This window comes from Athene cunicularia, assembly GCF_003259725.1.
Source record: "Athene cunicularia isolate RWA chromosome 3 unlocalized genomic scaffold, athCun1 chr3_part1, whole genome shotgun sequence".
NCBI lineage: Eukaryota > Metazoa > Chordata > Aves > Strigiformes > Strigidae > Athene > Athene cunicularia.
This window is the reverse complement of record NW_020799097.1, coordinates 452,839-470,669: the sequence shown is the minus strand read 5'-3', so window position 1 is coordinate 470,669 and position 17,831 is coordinate 452,839. Positions and strand designations below refer to the sequence as shown.

Genomic DNA, 17,831 nt, shown 5'->3' with positions numbered 1-17,831 from the left:
GCCCCCCCCCCCCCCCTTTTTTAAATTTTTTCCCTAAAATATTTTAAAAACATATTTAATGAGTTGGTGTATCTGGTAAATTTACTACATTGTATTATTCTTTTCTTCAGTGAAATTTTACACTGATACTGAATTAAGTTGCTTTTTTTTCTTCTTTCTCAAATTGACTGAAATTTAGCATCTGTTTTAAAACTACACAGTGAAGTAAGCTGTAAGAGCTACTAAATTGTCCCTGTGCCCCCTTACCTTGGGGTGTAAGTTCCACCAGATTGCTGTCACTTCTTTAATCTGTTTTTTCTAAGAAAGGGAGGACAGTGTGACCAAACCATACGTTTTGGGTTTTTTGCTTTCCATGTTAATTATGTTTAAGATCTTCGCTTCCCTGACAAATATGATTTGACCTTGGTTTCGAAGTTAACCAAAACTTGTAAGAATTCATTTAAAGAAAACAACCCCCCAACCCAGACCCTGACAGAGACCCTACCAGGGGAGAGGAGTGTTCCCAACCTGCCAGCTTTCTCCAAAGTCTCTAGTGTGCAGGTCCGTAGGGCTCTGCACTTCCCTGCCTCCCCTGCTCCTGGAAGGGTCTCGCTTTGTATTTTTCCAACAAAATCTCTTTGAAGGGGAAGGAATTTTTTACGTGATGCTGCTGTATCTATGTATGCAGCTCTGAGTTTTGCAAACTTACAGATTAGCAACTAAAATGTTTAGAATAAATGTTTCCTGCCCTGTGCACCACTTCAGAAGATATTAACAAGCCTCAGGTGTATCTGTGTGGAATCCAGTCGTTAGGAAGAGGTGTCTCTATTTCTGCTCGCCTTTTCGTTTACCCAGTATAATCAAACTGTTTCAGCTGAGGGATAAAATAGTGTTGTTCACAGTAAGTTGCTCTTGTAACAGAAATTCTAGCACAAACAGTGTTTGCCATTTTTGTCTTCAGAATGATTGAGGAGAGTGGGAAGAGGAGGAGGACAATGGCAGAGAAGAGACAGCTGTTCATGGAAATGAGTAAGTAAGAAATTTGAAGACATAATGTTATTTATTCTTTCCTGAGAGCTTTGCTTTGATAGTTTTACCAGATCATTTACATCTCGTTTCCCCACGACCATTGCCTCATCTACTGAAAAGCATCCTGGGTGCTGCTCAGGAGGAGGATACCAGGGTAGGGGTCATTGATGTGAAGCTCCTTCGTTAAGGAACATTCACATTTCTCATACATGGCAATATCTAAAGGTTGTGGACAGCTATTAAAATTCGTAATGACAACAGACAGACCACCTTTTACCTAAAAAAAAAAAAAAAATAAATAAATTAAAAAAAAAAATTGCACCACAATTCTAGTGGTGCAGAAGAGAAAGTTTGAGGGGTTTGGGGAGGTGTTTTTTTGTACAGGACCATTCTCTGAAAGCGAGGCTGTGATTGTTACTAGAAATCAAATGCCTGACCAGCGATAATATAATTTAAAGGAATGAGACAGCTTTTTAAAAAGCTGTGTGCAGTTAGAAGGATTGTATGTTTGCATGACATCATGTTATTTTACTTTCCTACGGGAGTGCAGGACTGAAGGAAATTCCGAGATTAGGCAAGCATGGCCTATAATTCTGATTACAGGCTGGTAAAGCTCTGCTTACAACAATACTTGAGCTGTTTTGCTGAAGGAATTCCAGAGTTCAGGAACAGTTTCATTCCTGGCTGATTTAGTCCCGCTTCCTCTCACACGAGACCAGTCCCAGACAGTATTTCTCCCCCTGCCCCACCTTTGCTTTGTGTTTGTGTTTATGGTCGTGTCCCTTTTTGGCTCGTTCCACGTATGGCACAAGTGCATTCCCATCATCTCCCTGCTGTACACCTCCTCTCCTCTTCTTCTCTGCCTTTAGATGGTTTTACTTGAGCAAAGGTGGCTGAATTGTTCATGATATTTGGGTGAAATCTCGTTAGAACCTTTTAAAATGACAGTGGCACTTCTCCACTAGAAACGCTTCGGTGCGTCAGGGAATTGCATCCCTTGGAAGCGCTGTAATCACCTTGTGATCGTTCAAGGACAGAAGTTGACTTGCCAGTTTTTAGCTTTGGCTAAATTGTTTAAAAAAAAATCAGAATTCTTTGGGTTATCTTTGTGGAAGGTGTCCCTCTCGGCAGATGTGGTGCTTGCGGGTCATTAGCAGCGGGAGTGCTGGTGCACAGACGCTCCTCGCTGCCTCTGTCCTGGTGGACTGTATAATTTCCTCTGTATAATATTCCTCTGTCAGGGGTGGACTGTATAAAGTGAGCCCAGAAACACCTCCCTTTCCAGGTGAGCTTCATACCCAGAGCAGATGTGTGAAATTGATGTTCTCAGCGAACATTTGTTGTCGGTCAACGTAAAAATTGGCTGAAGTGTTCAGATAATTGCTTGTCTGAGACCTTGGCATTCGCCCCACTGGACGTGGCACCCAAGAATGGGTGGGCTGGTTTTGTAGTGCTTGTGGAGCTCTCCGACAGGCAAGAATTCTGTACAAGCTCTTCCAGTTTCTCTGAAATGCAGAAGAAATATGGATTTATACTATGGAAGGCTCCAAAGGAGATGGAACCAGACTTTTCTGAGCCCGGTCAGGATATAAGGCAGTGGGCACAGCAAATTCTGTCTGAATGTGAGGAAAAAACATTCTTACTGTGAGAGCAGGTGACCACTGGGGGAGGTTGAAGTTGTGGAGTCTCCATCCTTGCAGATATTTAAAACTCAACTGAATAGTCTTGGGGAAGCTGCTGCAGGTGACCCTGCTTGAGCGGGGAGGTTGGACTGGGTGATCTCCATCAGTCCCTTCCAGCCTCAGCGCTTCTCTTGTTCCGAGCTGTACAGATTGTCTTGAAACCACATCCCGTTTTACCTTCAGGGAGTTTAGAGGAATGACCTCGTTGAAGCTTTTCTGGTAACATGACACAGGAAGGTGAGAACAGAAAATAGGCAACTTCTTCCTTTTGTTTTTGTATGTAGCTGTTAAGTGGCTTTTTATATATATATAAAAATACATATATATATTTTTATATATGTATACTTTATATAGACAGAGCATTTTGTGGAGACTCATGGTCTGTGGAAGCACTTTCTGTGGTTTGAAAGATGGAAGCGTGCACCATAATGGAGAGTTTTGAAAGAAGATTGCTTAGGGAATACAAAATGAGCGGTTTTGTTGTAGCCTTGGGTCTGAATGCTCCAGCTTACGTTCCATGGCCTGTCCTTTCCTGAAGTATTATCAGAGGCTCGTTTTCTAAGGGTGATACTGTGAAATAATCCACTTCAGGTTGCTGCACCGTGCTACCAAGCAGAACGCTCCTCAGGTGTTGGCTTGTCTAGTGGTGCTCTTGGGTGAGCTGTCGTGGGAGCCTTGGAGTGGAAAACTGCTCCGCCCCCTCACCCATCTGAGAGAGTCTTGTCACATCATCTTCTGCATCAGGGATGAAGAGAAATAATCCTGGTATGGCACTTCCATGGCACAGTACACAGGTCTCTGAGAGCGAGCAGATGCTTTGGCATGCGTGCAGATGCTTTGGCACTGCATGTGCAAAACTGTAACGAAATAGCTAAAAGACAAGAATACTTCCCTAAATTTGCAACTGTGAGTCAGTGGGTGCGTGCACAAAGGTGGTTGGGATGAGGTATTTGCAAGTTGTTTCTGAATTCAGAATGGTAGGAGGGAGTAAGTTGTCACCTTTGAGCAGCAGCCCCCATGACAGAGCAATCGGATTCCTTCTTTGGGAGGATTTGGGTTTGTTGTTTTGGTTTTAAGTATCTTCTAGAAGTCTGAATTCTGTGGGTTGCAGTTCTCCCCGTTTCTCAGTTCTCTGCTCCTCCAGGCTCCGGCAGTTGAGAGAAGTCCGATAGACTGCAGCAGATCCTGCTGTTGTGCACTCCCGTGAGGACGAAGGGGCGCAGGAGCCACGTGCATCCCTGCTGTCGCCCACGTGCAGCTGGGCTGTTTCAGCCCACTCCTCAGAACTCTTGATCCGAGGACGTAGCTGCTGATGCTCTCCAGTTGTGAGCCATTTCAAAGGCAGTTTGGTTTATGATGAATGGGATTTTTCAAGACTTGACTTGGCTGCTTCCAAGTTAAAATGATCAATACTGGACTACAGTATCGTTTATCATCCCCACGCCATTTCTCATCTCACGTGACCCATGTAGGAGGTGCAGAGGTCTGTTTGGCAGAGGGTTAGCACAACTTTCTGAATTTGCTCGGGTTGGTAACGTACGGAGGAATTGCTGGAACTGGCAGATGTGGGACAGACCAGTGCTGGATAGCAGCATTCGGGCCTTCCCTGGTGTGCTGTCATGTGAAGGTGTAACACACATCTTGAAGTGGGAGGTTGTTGGTGAAGATAAGATTTTTTTTTTTTTTTTTTTTTTTTTTTTTTTTTTTTTTTTTTTTCTTCTGTGCTTTTTCTTCTGATTCCCTGATTTAGATCTATTTGGGAGACCAAAAGCATGCTGCTGGTGGGGCTGCAGTGCAGGTGGTGGTAGGAGTACCACTCGCCCCTTTTCTTTGCTGCTTATCTTTTGTGTCCCTGTCTTCCAACATCAGTGCCATCCTTTTCCTTACTTCCTCACCACTGAACCCCGGCTTCCTTTTTAGGCACTTTATAACACATTGCTGAAAATCACTCTACCATGAGACACCTAATGACAGTCTTTGTCATGTTCACGTGACGAGGCTGATGTGTGTGAAGAAACACTCATACCATTTTTGAAGTAATTCTCTCAGGTAAGCTGAATGTTATGGAGGAAAGAAAAACACAAACTTTTTTTTATTCATAGGAGCACAGAATTTTGATGTCATCAGACTTTCAACGTATCGAACAGCCTGTAAACTGCGGTTTGTACAAAAAAGATGTAATCGTAAGTTATAATTACTCTTTCTTTTCAAAAAATTTCTCATGCATGACTGTTTCAGATATTCTATGCCTGTGAATTTTAAATATAGGAAGACTAAGCAAGCATTTAATCAGGCAATGGTAGTTGTTACTTAAACTAAACAGAGATTAAATATATCATTAAAAAGAGGCAGCGATCTTTGTCCGATACTCTAGAATATCTTCAATTTTAATCTTTAATCTTTCATAAATTTAAGCTCTATGGGCTGGCTGGATGTATTTGGGTTGCCCTGAGTGTTGGATGTTGTGAAGGCGTTTGAGCTCCTGTTCCATCGTGCCAGCCAGGCCCAGGGAAGGGTTCAGGGATGTGTAATACAGGCACCAGCATGGAATTGTCTGGATCTGACCGTGGTGGCGTATATGAAATGTAGCAAGCGTGAAGAATTGTGTAAGTTCACGCCACGCTAGTCAGTGTGAGTTTTCTCCTTCTCCTGGACGGTCCTTTGACCTTGGACAGCTCCCCAAAGCGGCGTAACCGGGGTGACTCCGTGATGCTCCTTTGCATCCTGCCGCCAGCGTGGAACTGGACAAAGCACAAAGCAGCCCAGAGTGGGGTCAGCAGGGGTGCGTCCCCCCTGGCAGGGAGGGGGCTGAGCGTGTGGCTGGCACAGCAGAGGGGCAGGAGGGGCCCCAAGTCCTGCCGAGGAGCCGTGAACCGCAGCTCTTCCGCAGCGCCGCCGACCCCGGGGCACGTCGCGGCTGGTTGAGGGATGGCTCACGCCTCTTCCCTGCCGCTGGGAGAGTGTTAGTCCTTGTCTCTAATTCATGCTTCTGAATTAAAAATCCCTCTTAATCAACAGAGCGGTATGAAGAAATGCTAATTATAGTACCCTGCCCACTTTGGGCCTGATTCCCTGCTGCCATGCACACGCCTTGAGTAACCTTTACCATACCCGTACGTGTAGGTGTAGCCATGCACTGATGGTCTTTGGTCCAGAGGGTGATCCGGGGGCAGGGGCTTGGTGTGAAGAGGTAGCTTGGCTTTATCGTTATGTGGGTCTCGTGAGAAATATAAAAGTGAGTTTTATGTCAAAAATGTTAAAGATCATGCTCTTACTTCAGGCCCGGTTGTAGAAGTCAGGGAAGACAACAAAAGCTGTGAAGTTAGCAAACAAGCCCGGCCTTTGTTAACTGTTTCACGTTCAGTTTGGACTGAACTGGTGATCCTTAGATGTCTTCTCCCACTATCACACATACCTTTCAAACTTTGAAACATTTAAAAATATTATTTAATGTGGTTCTGTAGATCACTCACTGTGGTTTTGGAAAACTTTTTCTCTACACCGTTAACACTTCTTAGATATGCCCTGAGATATGGCAGAGTAATTTAGGGAAATGCTTTGGAGTTCTAGACCCGTGTTTACAAAGTATTATGCTCCGGACTTGGCAACTGGATCATCTGGAAACAGTGATAGTTTAACTGGACCATCAAGTTCCTCCTTCAACACTCACCTACTAGTCAGCATGAGGATGTTCAAAACGGCTGTAACCCATTTGTAGTGGATTTAGAATATGGCTGATGTCTTTCTGAAATGAAATTACCTAACTCTGCTAAAGCACTGCATGATGATGGAGGGTCACTTTTGTTCTTTATGACATTTTTCTGTCAGAGCACCCAGGTGTGGAAGGGTGGAATAAAAGGAACGTGAAATGTCTGGACACTGCTCTGGGATTTTAAACTACCTGACACAAACTCTGAGTATGAATATCAAGAGTCTGTCTCGCACTTTGAATACGAATAAGTAACTGTTCATTCCAAAATAAAAGCTAACATAGTATTCAGAAACAGTACCATAAAAGTAAGCTTGCATGCGTTACAGAATAGAAGTTAATATTTTTTCCTTTATTTTTAGTTCATCTTGTTGATATCTGGAATATGATTGAAGCCTTCCGAGATAATGGCCTTAACACTTTGGATCATAACACAGAGATCAACGTGTCTCGACTAGAAACAATCATTTCATCCATCTACTACCAGCTAAACAAACGCCTTCCTTCTACTCACCAAATCAGTGTAGAGCAATCCATCAGCCTCCTCCTCAACTTCATGATAGCAGCATATGACAGGCTAGTAACTCCTCTAGTTGTATTCTTAAACTAATTTTCTCTTGTAGTTAGATGAAAGCAGCCAACAACTGCATGAGTCTCTGGCAAACTGTCCGCATGCTATTTTTCAAGCTCACAAAACTGTGTTGCACATACACACACACTCACACATATATTTAATATCACAGCGGTGCCTGCAGAGATTTGCATCGCCACAGCAGCAATGCTTTGTCTTAAAAATGGCTTTCTGAAGAAAGTTCGTGCCTTCTGGAACTTGCAGACTGCTGTAAGCCGTGTGTCTGAACTGAAGAGGAAGTGAAACTGTTCTGCAGACTGTGATAGAACAGAATGTCAGCCTCGTGGTGGTATAGCACTGTTTGCAAAAAGTGAAAGTGTGTTATTGAAGCTTGATCACCAGGACCAGTTTATAACGCTGCCTTGTTTTGACAGTCAGCTTGCATCCCGTTCTAACATGCCGTGACCCCATAAAGTCTTAATTCTCATTTCTTGGCTGGAAGAAGCCTGACTTCTTGTCCAGGGCGCTGTCTCGGCGTTTCCTTGTGCTCCATTTTACCAGTTTCTTTCACAGCCTCTTTCTTCAGGGCTTGCTCTGCCAGTCTTCCTGAGTAGATGTGTCTCTGTGGGTTCTCTGAGTAGCAACTGCAAATCTTTCACTGCTGTTTACCACTTCCTACTTTTTGTCGTCTCTTTTTTCACAGTCAGCTGTTATTTCACTTTTATCTTTCTTCTGCTTTTGCCCCCTCACCTAGCAGTAGAGAACTGCTTGGGGCCAGGACACTGTCACAGAGACAGAGGAATTTTACCCTAATTCTGCAGCACTGAATACACCAAATAATTGTTCTGTTTGTAATGTCCAGACTTGGACCCTTTCCTAATGAGACAACTCCTCGTTGTCACCAAACAGAAGATAGGTTCCCCCCAAAAAAAGTCCAAGACTTCAGAACAGTCCCTGTCTCACTCAGGACAGATAAAACCAACACAGACCTCTGACAACAGAATCAAATGGGTATTTTTCTGTTGAGTTCTGATTTGGTGTTTGTTGTGAGACAAGTTGTAAGGGCTAGCTGATAGTTATCCTGAGACAGATCACACTAGAAAATACAGAATTTAAAAATAGAAGTGGACATGTTTTGGGGAGCTAGCTCAAAAGATTGAGGCTTTAGTTAGAGATATGTTTTTTTCCCCTCCCTCCTCTGCCCCCAACCCTGCGAGTTCTGCCTCTCGTGGCACCCAGCAGCACCCTTGAGCCCAGCACGGTCCCACAGCTTCCCTTCGGCCTCCTCTGTCCAGCACACAGGATCGGGAGAAGCTGGGATGGCTGTGATGTGCAGTGGGAGAACCAAGAATAAGAGGAGAGACAGGGCTGAGGCTCCCTCTCCAGGAGTTCATCAACATGACAGACTTTTTTTTTTTTTTTTTTAAAAAAGTGCACATCTGCGCTGAAGTTGCATCACCGGGGCAGCCATGTGCTGTTTGGATGCACATTGTGCAGCAGCTTCTTACAGCGTGGTGCTGGTGGTAACACCCCAGAGCTGTTGGCATTCCACCAGGCAGGCACAGGGAGCAAAGATATCATCAAATCCCAGACGGGTTTGGGTGGGAAGTGACCTCAAAGCCCCTCCAGTGCCCCCCCCCTGCCCCGGGCAGGGCCACCTTCCCCCAGCCCAGGTTGCCCAAAGCCCCGTCCAACCTGGCCTTGAGCCCTTCCAGGGAGGGGGCAGCCACAGCTTCTCTGGGCAGCCTGTGCCAGGGCCTCACCCCCCTCACAGGGAACAGTTTCTGCCTCAGATCTCATCTAAATCTCCCTCTTTCAGCTTAAAACTGTTCCCCCTTATTCTAACTACTTGCCCTTGTAAAAAGTGTCATCATTTCTTCCCCCCCCCCTCCTTTCCTGCAGCCCCTTTCAGCCCTGGGGGGCTGCTCTAAGTCTCCCCGGAGCCTTCTCTCCTCCAGCTGAACCCCCCAACCCCACTTTGACTCACATCTTCCCCATGAAAATATTTAACTTATTGCTCGCCTTAGGTAAGTGTGAGCTCACCATGACCCCTTCCCTGGAGCCACAGCACGCCCTGATCCTGGTGCAGGCCAGGTGGCTTGTACAGTGGGCAGTGGTGGGGGAGCAGCTGTGCTGGGATGTTCTCTGCTGCTTTCTCCCACAGAGCTCTGGGGGGGTGTTTGAGAGTTTATTCCTGGTCTGTTTTTCCCAACAGCCTCTTGTGGCTTTCCCAGGTCCCTGACCTCTTGCTGGCACCCCAGAGTAACAGCTCGTTCCCTCACCACTTTTCACTGTTTCAGAGCAGTCCGTTTTTTATTTCATCATTTCTACAAACCACGTTTAATTTGACAGTGAGTTTAGTTGCTCCAAGTTTTTATCTTTTTAAAATGCGAGTATCAAACCGCCCTGCATGGTGGTGCTGCAGCAGTGTGCAATAAGGGGGAAGGAGAAGGGGACCAACAAGTAAGTGAGGAATGGAGTTGGTGGGTGAAGTGTGGAGTGATGTGATTAGGAGGAACCTCAGCAGCAGCAGAGCTGGAAGGGGCTCACTTCAGGCATGTGCGTTATGTAAGGCCATGGCTACGGACCAGTGTTCTGCAGAAAGCTCTTGTGCCTTTTCTGGGAAGCCAGCGTGACCAGGTGCCTCTCCGGGGGGGGCGTTGGCCACCGTGGGCAGCAGGCAGGGGAATCGGAGGCCTGATCCTGTAGAGAGGGTGTGGGGGGAGAGCTGACACAGCTCCCTGAGGGGTGGGACTTGCCCTTTAGGTGTGAGCTCTGCCCAGGGACGGGGGACGAGCCGGCTGGAGGGTGTCTGGAGTGACACGGCATCGCTGCTGTGGGCATCCGCTGCAGGACGCCTGCCTGGGGAGGGGTGGAGGAGGAGCCTTCCTGCAGGTAGCTGGAAAACGCCTCTGTACACAGGCCCAGTCTTTTCAACAAGTCCCCCAGCTCCGTTTCCAGTCCTGAGATCCTCTGACTTGCTGCTGCAGGGGTTTCAAAGCCACACTGAAAGTTCTGCCCGGTTCCCTGTCGATGGGGAGTTCAGCAGATTGAGCCGCGCTGGTACAGAAATCGAGTTTGGGAAATGGCTTGCACCTCTACCAGCTTGCAGGGGGAGGAGTTGTAGGTTTTTCATGATTGATAACGTCAGCAGAAGCGGGCCTGATGTCTGAAGGCGCCGTAAGATACCTTGGCAAGGATGAGTTGGTGTCCTGTGAGAAGATATTAGCGGCTGTAGTCACTCATTTTTTTCTGGAAATTCATTCAAAGCTGAACTCTTATTTTGAGAGAAAATGAGTGTCTCTTAAAAAGAAAAGGAGGAGCGGGGCTGAGGCTATAACGTATGGAGATTTGGTGAGATTTGCTCAGGTAAAAGCAGAGGTCAGGGCTTGAAGAGGATGAACTTTTCAGACAAACAGTTTTATAGTCAAGTCTTACTTTTTTTTACACATAGAGGGAGCACCAACATGTTCCTTCCAGAAAGCTGAGAAAAAACAGGAGCGCAATAGGATAGCTGAGATCTTTACCTTGTTAACTTTACATAGCTTGAAATAAATACCTAATTGTTTAGTTTTCTGCCTTTGCTTAGTTTCTTGAAGCAGGTAGTAGATATCAACAACGGGATGGCCTTTGAATCGCTGTTCCTCTTCACAGATCTTCCTGCTCTAGGGGGGCTTGCCTCTCTTCTCTAGAGGGAATGTCTGAAAGGCACTCTGAGTCTGTCTGAGAGTGTGTTATATTCCAGGTGCATCTCAGCCTGGGAAAGGTGGAGAGCCTTTACCTCACTCTGGAGCGTGACAAGTTCCCAGAAGATAGTATTTTCATGTTAACTCTGAGTGTGAAAGGGGAAAAAAAAAAAAAAGTTACTTGGTTACTTCCTGATGTCTCCATCTGGTTGCTCGTCTGTCACTGACATTAGACCTTGTCACTGCTTCAAAACTGTAAGCCAATATTTACTCTGAATAATTCTACTCTTAACACTTTCCAAGTGCTAGTCATCCAAGCGCAAATGTTAAACATGCATCTTCTCAGTGAAAAGAAGTATTCTGGAGCTTTTCTAGATCTCCTCCAACACTCCTGTATTTTCCCCACCGTCGTATTTTCCATGATAGTACAAATTATCTGCCCAGTGCCTTTAATTACAGTCACTTGAACCGATTTGAATTCCTTTTCTCCTTTTTTTGTGTGACGTTAACTTTCCTGGTGGTGGCTCTGTACCACCATTGCTGTTTGTAGTTAAGGACAGTCAGTGTGGTCGTTTGTCAGTAAGTTCCTCAGAATTCCAAGAGCTTTTACCCCCGCTCGCACACGTTCCTCTCGCCCTGTGCCCCGTTACACCAGCATTTATCCCTGCAGCAGTGGATTTACGCTGAGACAGCTGCGCTGTGCCTGCTTTAGTGTCCCACAGCAGAGGCTCCCCGAGTCCCGTCCCTGCTGCTGTGCAGGACGGGGACCCTCCGCGGGCAGGGAGGTGGATGCACATCTGCTGGGGCAGCGCCGACCTGGGCAACCCTTCCTGATCCCCCGGCAAGCATCTTCTGCCTCTGGGGACTGAACTCCCTCAGAATTTCATCTTTATCTTTTTCTTTCTGGCAACACGGGGCTATCGCACTGTGCTGAGCGGGCTTTTTCATGCTTTCCATGGGGACAAATTCATTTTTCTCTTGCTGATGCGAGAAGATAATTCCCTAAATGTGCCATCTATTCTGATAGCAGAGCAGCTTTATGAACTGAAATCAGAATAAACCATTGTTCACGTTGTTCCTGTTCTGTGGTATATTCAGGATATCATACAACTTCTCCATTAAACTGTCAATTACTATTTTTAGAATGAAATGTGTGTTTGAACATCAGAGTTTAAACCAAGGTGTGAAAATTTAAAGCAACAAAGGCTAGCAGAGGACAAAAACGAGATGTTTTACAGTGGAAAAAATGTATTTTAATGGAAAAAATTAATAATGTTACTTTTTATAGGGCAGCTATGGGATGAGCAAGACAGCTGGTAGTGTCTTTATCTGTGTGTTTAATAATTCTGCAAGAAAATTTGATCTGTGATTAGACACTTGTTAATTCTCCCAACATATTAAAAATGTTAGTGTTGCCACTGTTTCAATGTTATATTAACTAGTTTGGGCAGATCTTAGTAGTTAATGGAGAGTATTTATGCATTTCCTTCCTTGGCCTCAAGTATTTTTGTTGCTGTATCCTTCCATGTAGTAGTTACTTACCCTGTCACGTTTTTTCCGCAGTGAGGGCCATGGGAAGTTGACGGTATTTTCAGTGAAAGCGATGTTGGCAACGATGTGTGGCGGTAAAATACTGGACAAACTAAGATGTAAGTATTTTCAAGCAAATCAAACCATTTTATCAAATATTTTGTTTCCATTACTGGCCACGTATCTTTTATCGTATGAAGTTCTGAAATCTAACTTTGCTTTTTCCCCGGTCTCTGCGGGAGCCGAAGCTCTCTCCGTTGAAGTTGTTGTTCCACATGCCATCTGGTGGCCGTAAACCATAGCGAGTTCCTTACCGAGGAGGCCCTAACGACTCCATTTGTTTATTCTGAGATGCTTGGGCGCTTCTTGACATGTAAAACCTCAGGCCTGATTTTTCTGATAGTAACGTCAAATGTGTTGCAATTTTCCCTGTTTTGAGGATGTTGGGGGGCTTCTGTTTACATCTTCTGCTTCATCTGATGGACTCTCTGCATCTTCTCATTCTGTAATTCCAGCTTCTTTGTTCTTATTTTTTGACTCTTTTTTTAAATCTCTTTTCATCAATCTTACTTCCTTTCTTTCTTGTTTCCACGAGACTTCTGCTGTATCAGTAGAGAAGGAGCGATACCATAAACATTATTCTTGTCCCTTAGCAGTATTTCTTGCCCTTCTGTCTTTCTTAGTGGCAAGGTGTGCTGTTGTTATGGGTGTTTTTTCTTTTCATTTCCACCCTGAGAATTTGGGAAGTTAATCTTAGTCAGTGCCCAGTTTTACTGTTCAGGTCTTGCCATTTTCACCTTGCCCTAAATTCCCTTTAGGAAAGTGATCTTGTCATAATTCCTCCTAAAAAATCCTCCTAGTCTCCACGGGTGTCATTCACTGTAAATAATTCTTTAGACTTTCCTACATCATTAAGCTTCTCTATATTTGCTTTAAAACCAGCAATGTAAAATACTAGTGTGCTGAATTTAAACTACGTGACAGGGCCTGGAAAAAAAAAGAGTGAGAAATCATTGCATGCACGTATTAATGTTAAGGCTGCACATGTTTCAGTACCAGGAAATGCCAGGTATTTTTATCTGGTAGTAACTATACAATTCTCTGATTAACACCAAAGCTGCAGGTGACTAAAGATTAGTGTGAAATACAGGGGACAGGCATCTATGACAGGGTATTTAAGACTTCTTAAGTGTTCTTAACAAATGCATTACCGCTATAAAATATGCAAGATCAAATACTGGAGGGAAAAGATGGAGACTGCTGGGGGTTTTTTTCTCAGTAAAAAATGACATTTTGGATTTAATTAGGGTGAGGTTGGAGGAGGTTACAGTAGATGAGCTGTTCAGCACGGGCCTGGGACAGAAAAGGAGCATTATTTCTAGAATTAGCAAGACAAAACTGAAAAACATCAAGAAAATGGTAATGTGACCTTTTAGCGGAAAAGGCAATTAACCACTGGAATCAAATGTTACAGGAATCAGTAAACTTCTGATGTTTTCAGACAAAGACCTCGATATTGTCTGGCAGTTATATTAAGCCTCAAGTTATTGACTCAAAAGGTGACTACTCAAGATGCTTTCACCTTAAGGATGCCTCCTTTAGTAGTCCTATTTAACAGGTGTGTCTGGTCTTAACGCTGAACATTTGTGCATTTAATGTGCTGTTCTCTCTCTTTCTCTTACAGTGTCTCCTTTTCTTCATAGCAGTTGAAGCTCCCTTTGGTTTTTTTTTCTTGTTCTATTGGCTCCCGTTTCCTTTACCACTGTAACTTACTTTATAAAAACTCTTCGCTGATGTTGATACACGTTGGAGGAAAAGCTTTTGCCCACTTTCACGGGGTAGTGCTGCTGCTTATAGCTTTGTTATATCCTGGTGTCACGCCTTTTACTTATCCTTGTGTCTTGGCAGCTGACCTTTAGTTGGCATTGTACTGCTGGGATCTTCCCTCCAGGATCTGCCGTCCCTTTTTTCTTGGTGCGCTTCCTCTCTGGAGAATTTTTTCAAAGAGTGTGTGACTTTGTATTTGATGTGTTTTAGGCAGTAGCACTTCTGTCTTATTTTTTTAATTCCGTGTTAAAACTCTGTTCCTCTCCTTGCCTTTTCACCCTGTCGCTCATGCTGACTTCCTTCCATCTGATGTTTCTGGGCTAGTTCTCATGGCAGAGTGCTAACTGTTGACCACAGTTATTTAAAACTTGGGTTTGTTGGGGTTTTTTTAGTCAGGTATAGTATCTTATGAGTCACCTGAGAGGGAAAAACGTCTTTACCTGTAACAGTAATGCTGATTTCCCACTGCTCTGTATTGTCGTGGTGTTTTCTTCACGTGCACCATCTGCTGTGGACACTCCTGTCACCTCTGGATTCTCCTCTGTCCCCTCGTGTGCTCGTTGTTGTCTCTGCTTCCTTGGAGAGAAAGTTAAAGGCTGGAACCACCTCACCGTGATTCTCTAAAACGCTCACGGTGCCACGTGCAAGGTCAGACACAGAGGCAGAGTCTCACCACGTGATTAACACAATTGTCTAGCAAAAAGGGGATTTGGGCCAATTTGGAATTGAGATTTTAGGAGTGTAGGAAATCTGTGAAGGAGGGAAAAGCTTTCTCTATACCAGGATCAAATCAGGCCGTTGACTCTTCAGACAAAGTTGTAGGAGAGCTTTCTGTGGAATGTGGGAGAAAATCTCAGGTTCAGGAGAGCAGGATCTTGTAAACCTGCCAGGGGCAGAGGAGAAGAGAGGAAGTGTGCTGTATTGTTAGCAGCTGAAGTTTCTGAGCATCACCAGAACTCAAGGAAAGCAATAAAATAGCTGAACTATTAACTGTTGGTTGCCTGTCTTTCTGAAAACTTTCTAAGAGGAGAATGTCACGTGAAGTTTGGGAGGGAAGATGTGGGGAGCTGCAGGCCCGTACACACATTTGGGGCAAGTTGTTAGTAATAATGAATAGGATTAGTTGATGCCTGAATAAATGAGATTTTATTGTTGGGGGAAATGGCTTTTGTGATGGGATGCCTTATAAAATCACGGGAGTTCATTAAAGGAGGCCAAAAAAAAAAAAAAAGGACTAAGAAAAGCAGTTTTGGCTGATACAGACTGCTTGGATTTCTGAAAGGCACTTGAGAAGGGCCCTTATCAAATGCTTAAAGACATTTAAAAGTTTGATGAAAGGGATGAAAAGTGGGGTCTGCGCAGGGGTGGAAGATTGGCTAAAAGGAACCCAAAAGGTCTATTGCTGTAAACGTATACTGATACTGATGTAAAAGGTATATTGATACGCATGTATGTTGAGATTGGTGGATAGTGCTGGACTTAAACTGGTTTTAACACTGTCAGCAGTGATCGGGAAAAACACAGTGAGAGGTGACACTTTGATACACGGTAAATCAGTGTAGTAAAAGCTAAAATAGACTGAAGAGTTGTAGTATCATCCGACAGCGCTGAGTAACTGTGAAATAAGATGGAAGGTGAAATTCAGTGTGAAGATCTGTGAAGTGGTGCGTGCTGGAGGAGTGAAGTGTGAGCCTGATGTGGTGATGCACAGGAAGGCGAGTAAGAAAGTTGCTGCTCCGGCGAGAGATCTCGGAGCTGCACTTCTGCAAAGACACTGGTGCTCTGTTTGGTGGTGGCTACACCGCCTGTGAAACGGCACGGAGGGGAAGGACAGGGTGGGGAGGTAAAGGCTCTGTGTAAATCACACCAGTGGGTGCTGCTCTGGTGCCCCCGTCTGGCACCCTGCTCTTTCCAGGCCTGATGCATCTTTTCTGAGAAGATCAGCAAAAGCAGGGCAAGCTTTCTGTACGAACAACAACTGGGTGGAGCAGGATTCTTCCACCTGGAAAGAACCACGGTGGTGAAAGGTTAGTGCTCTGTAAAATCAGGAGTGCCACGTTAGTGGGGAGTAGGAAACAGCTGTTCCTTACCCCTCCAGTGCGAGAGCTAAAGGGCAGCAACTGCAATTAGCGACAGATTGGAACAACACAATGGCACTTTAAACTTTACCAGAGGATGTTGTCAGGATCAAATATTTACACCACTCGATTACTCCTTGAACCAGTTGCACTGAAGGCAAATTCATCAAAGGTTGCTGAAGGCACAGATAGTCTCAGCGAGCGAGGAACGTTCTGGGGGCCGTGCTTGCCTGAGCCATCTGCTCTGGGATAAACAGACGTTTGATCTGATCCGCCTCAGCTGTTCTCATGCTCTTTATTTCTTCTTCTGATCATTATGAATATGCTGTCTTGTTTTGTTGGGATTTTTTTTCCCCTTTCCTGTCTTTCCCACCTGTCTCCTTGATTACTGACCCATTTCAGCACTGAACTTCTCCTGTTCCCAGTTTGTTTGCTCCCCTGATTCCAGCCCCACTCCTGTGCTGCCTCCTCTCACTTTCCCAAGCCCGCTCCCGGCTCCGCTCAGCTGGAACGCCAGCCTTGCTGCAAATCCTGGAAGCTGTAAATTATTTTTTTTTTCTCATCTCATAATTTACATGAATGATAGTAACTTGGTCTCTGTACTTGCATACGAACAGGCTTATTTTTTTTTTAAATTCTGAAAATGTGAACAAATGGAGTGTTTTTCAGTCCATACAGCGTCTGACAGCACATATGAAATGGGAGTTGTTCAGTGATACCACTTTGCTGTCTCTGGAAAAGATAATTTCGTGTGCCATGACGCTCCTTGCGAAGGAGTTCCTGTACGTGGTGTGCGAGGCAGGAGTTGTAAACCCAGCCCACTGCTAAGGACTTTATGATTTTTATCATAGCTTTTTAAGCCCAAGAGATGCCGTATAAAAGCATCAAATTCTGTGGATTTGGATGGCTTCATTTTGGCATTCAAGAAGATGCACTGTGAAATAATTAGTGCTTCCTTCCATCTCATCTCAGCAAGTGAACTGCAAACAGAACTTCACGTAAATCTAGACTGCATCCTGCTCGCTTCAGGGGCTGGCTGACTTCTCTGAGGACTGGCTCTACCTGTGTGGTGTTCCCTGGCTTCCTCACCTCGCTAGTTCCTTTTCTCCTCTCACCATCTGACTGATTAAGCCTTTAGCGCTTACTGAAGCTGACCCTAAAAATTCATTCATGAATGTGTGCTAAATACTAAGTTTTTCACATCATAACGGTTCTGAAAGTTAATCTGCTGTAGATGAATTAGCCTGATTGGTGAGGTTCTGATTTTGGGGAGAGGGTATTTTGGTTTTTGGGGAGAGGGGATAAAAGGGGGGTTATTTGGTTTGTTCCTAATCAGTGGACTGAGTAGCAGAGTAATAGAAATAGTAACATGTGGTTTGTTGTGCTGTCACATCTGTTGAAACCGAACAAGGCCAGCGCGTGATTTTATGCAGGTTTTCTTAAATCTCCTTTGTTTATAACACATGTTAGGAGTTGCCACAACATCCGCTGCTCTGGTAGAGGTAAGGCTCTGCCCTGTCCTGTCCCAGTCCCCAAGAGGTCGGGGGGGTGCGTGGTCCCAGGAGGAACATGCACACAACAGCCCCGTGGATCAGCACAGATCAACATCCACAGAACCATCCGGGCTGGAAAAGCCCCTGCAGCTCCTCCAGCCCCACCATGACCCTCCCCCTGACCATTCCCAACTCCACCAGATCCCTCAGCGCTGGGTCAGCCCGACTCTTCAACCCCTCCAGGGAT

General features: G+C 44.9%; 1 protein-coding gene across 4 annotated transcripts in view; it reads left to right on the top strand.

Annotated features, from left to right (window-relative positions):
* Positions 1 to 17,831, top strand: part of DTNB (dystrobrevin beta) — a 132,846-nt gene that overhangs the window by 15,027 nt on the left and 99,988 nt on the right. For 3 of the 4 annotated variants that reach the window (XM_026844407.1, XM_026844408.1, XM_026844409.1), the window contains exons 2-5: positions 941 to 1,008; positions 4,793 to 4,873; positions 6,762 to 6,975; positions 12,220 to 12,305. In XM_026844407.1, the coding sequence (XP_026700208.1) occupies positions 942 to 1,008; positions 4,793 to 4,873; positions 6,762 to 6,975; positions 12,220 to 12,305 (448 nt within the window). In that variant the 5' untranslated portion in view covers position 941. The remainder of the gene's footprint in view (positions 1 to 940; positions 1,009 to 4,792; positions 4,874 to 6,761; positions 6,976 to 12,219; positions 12,306 to 17,831) is intronic. The other variant, XM_026844410.1, reaches the window with a different exon arrangement.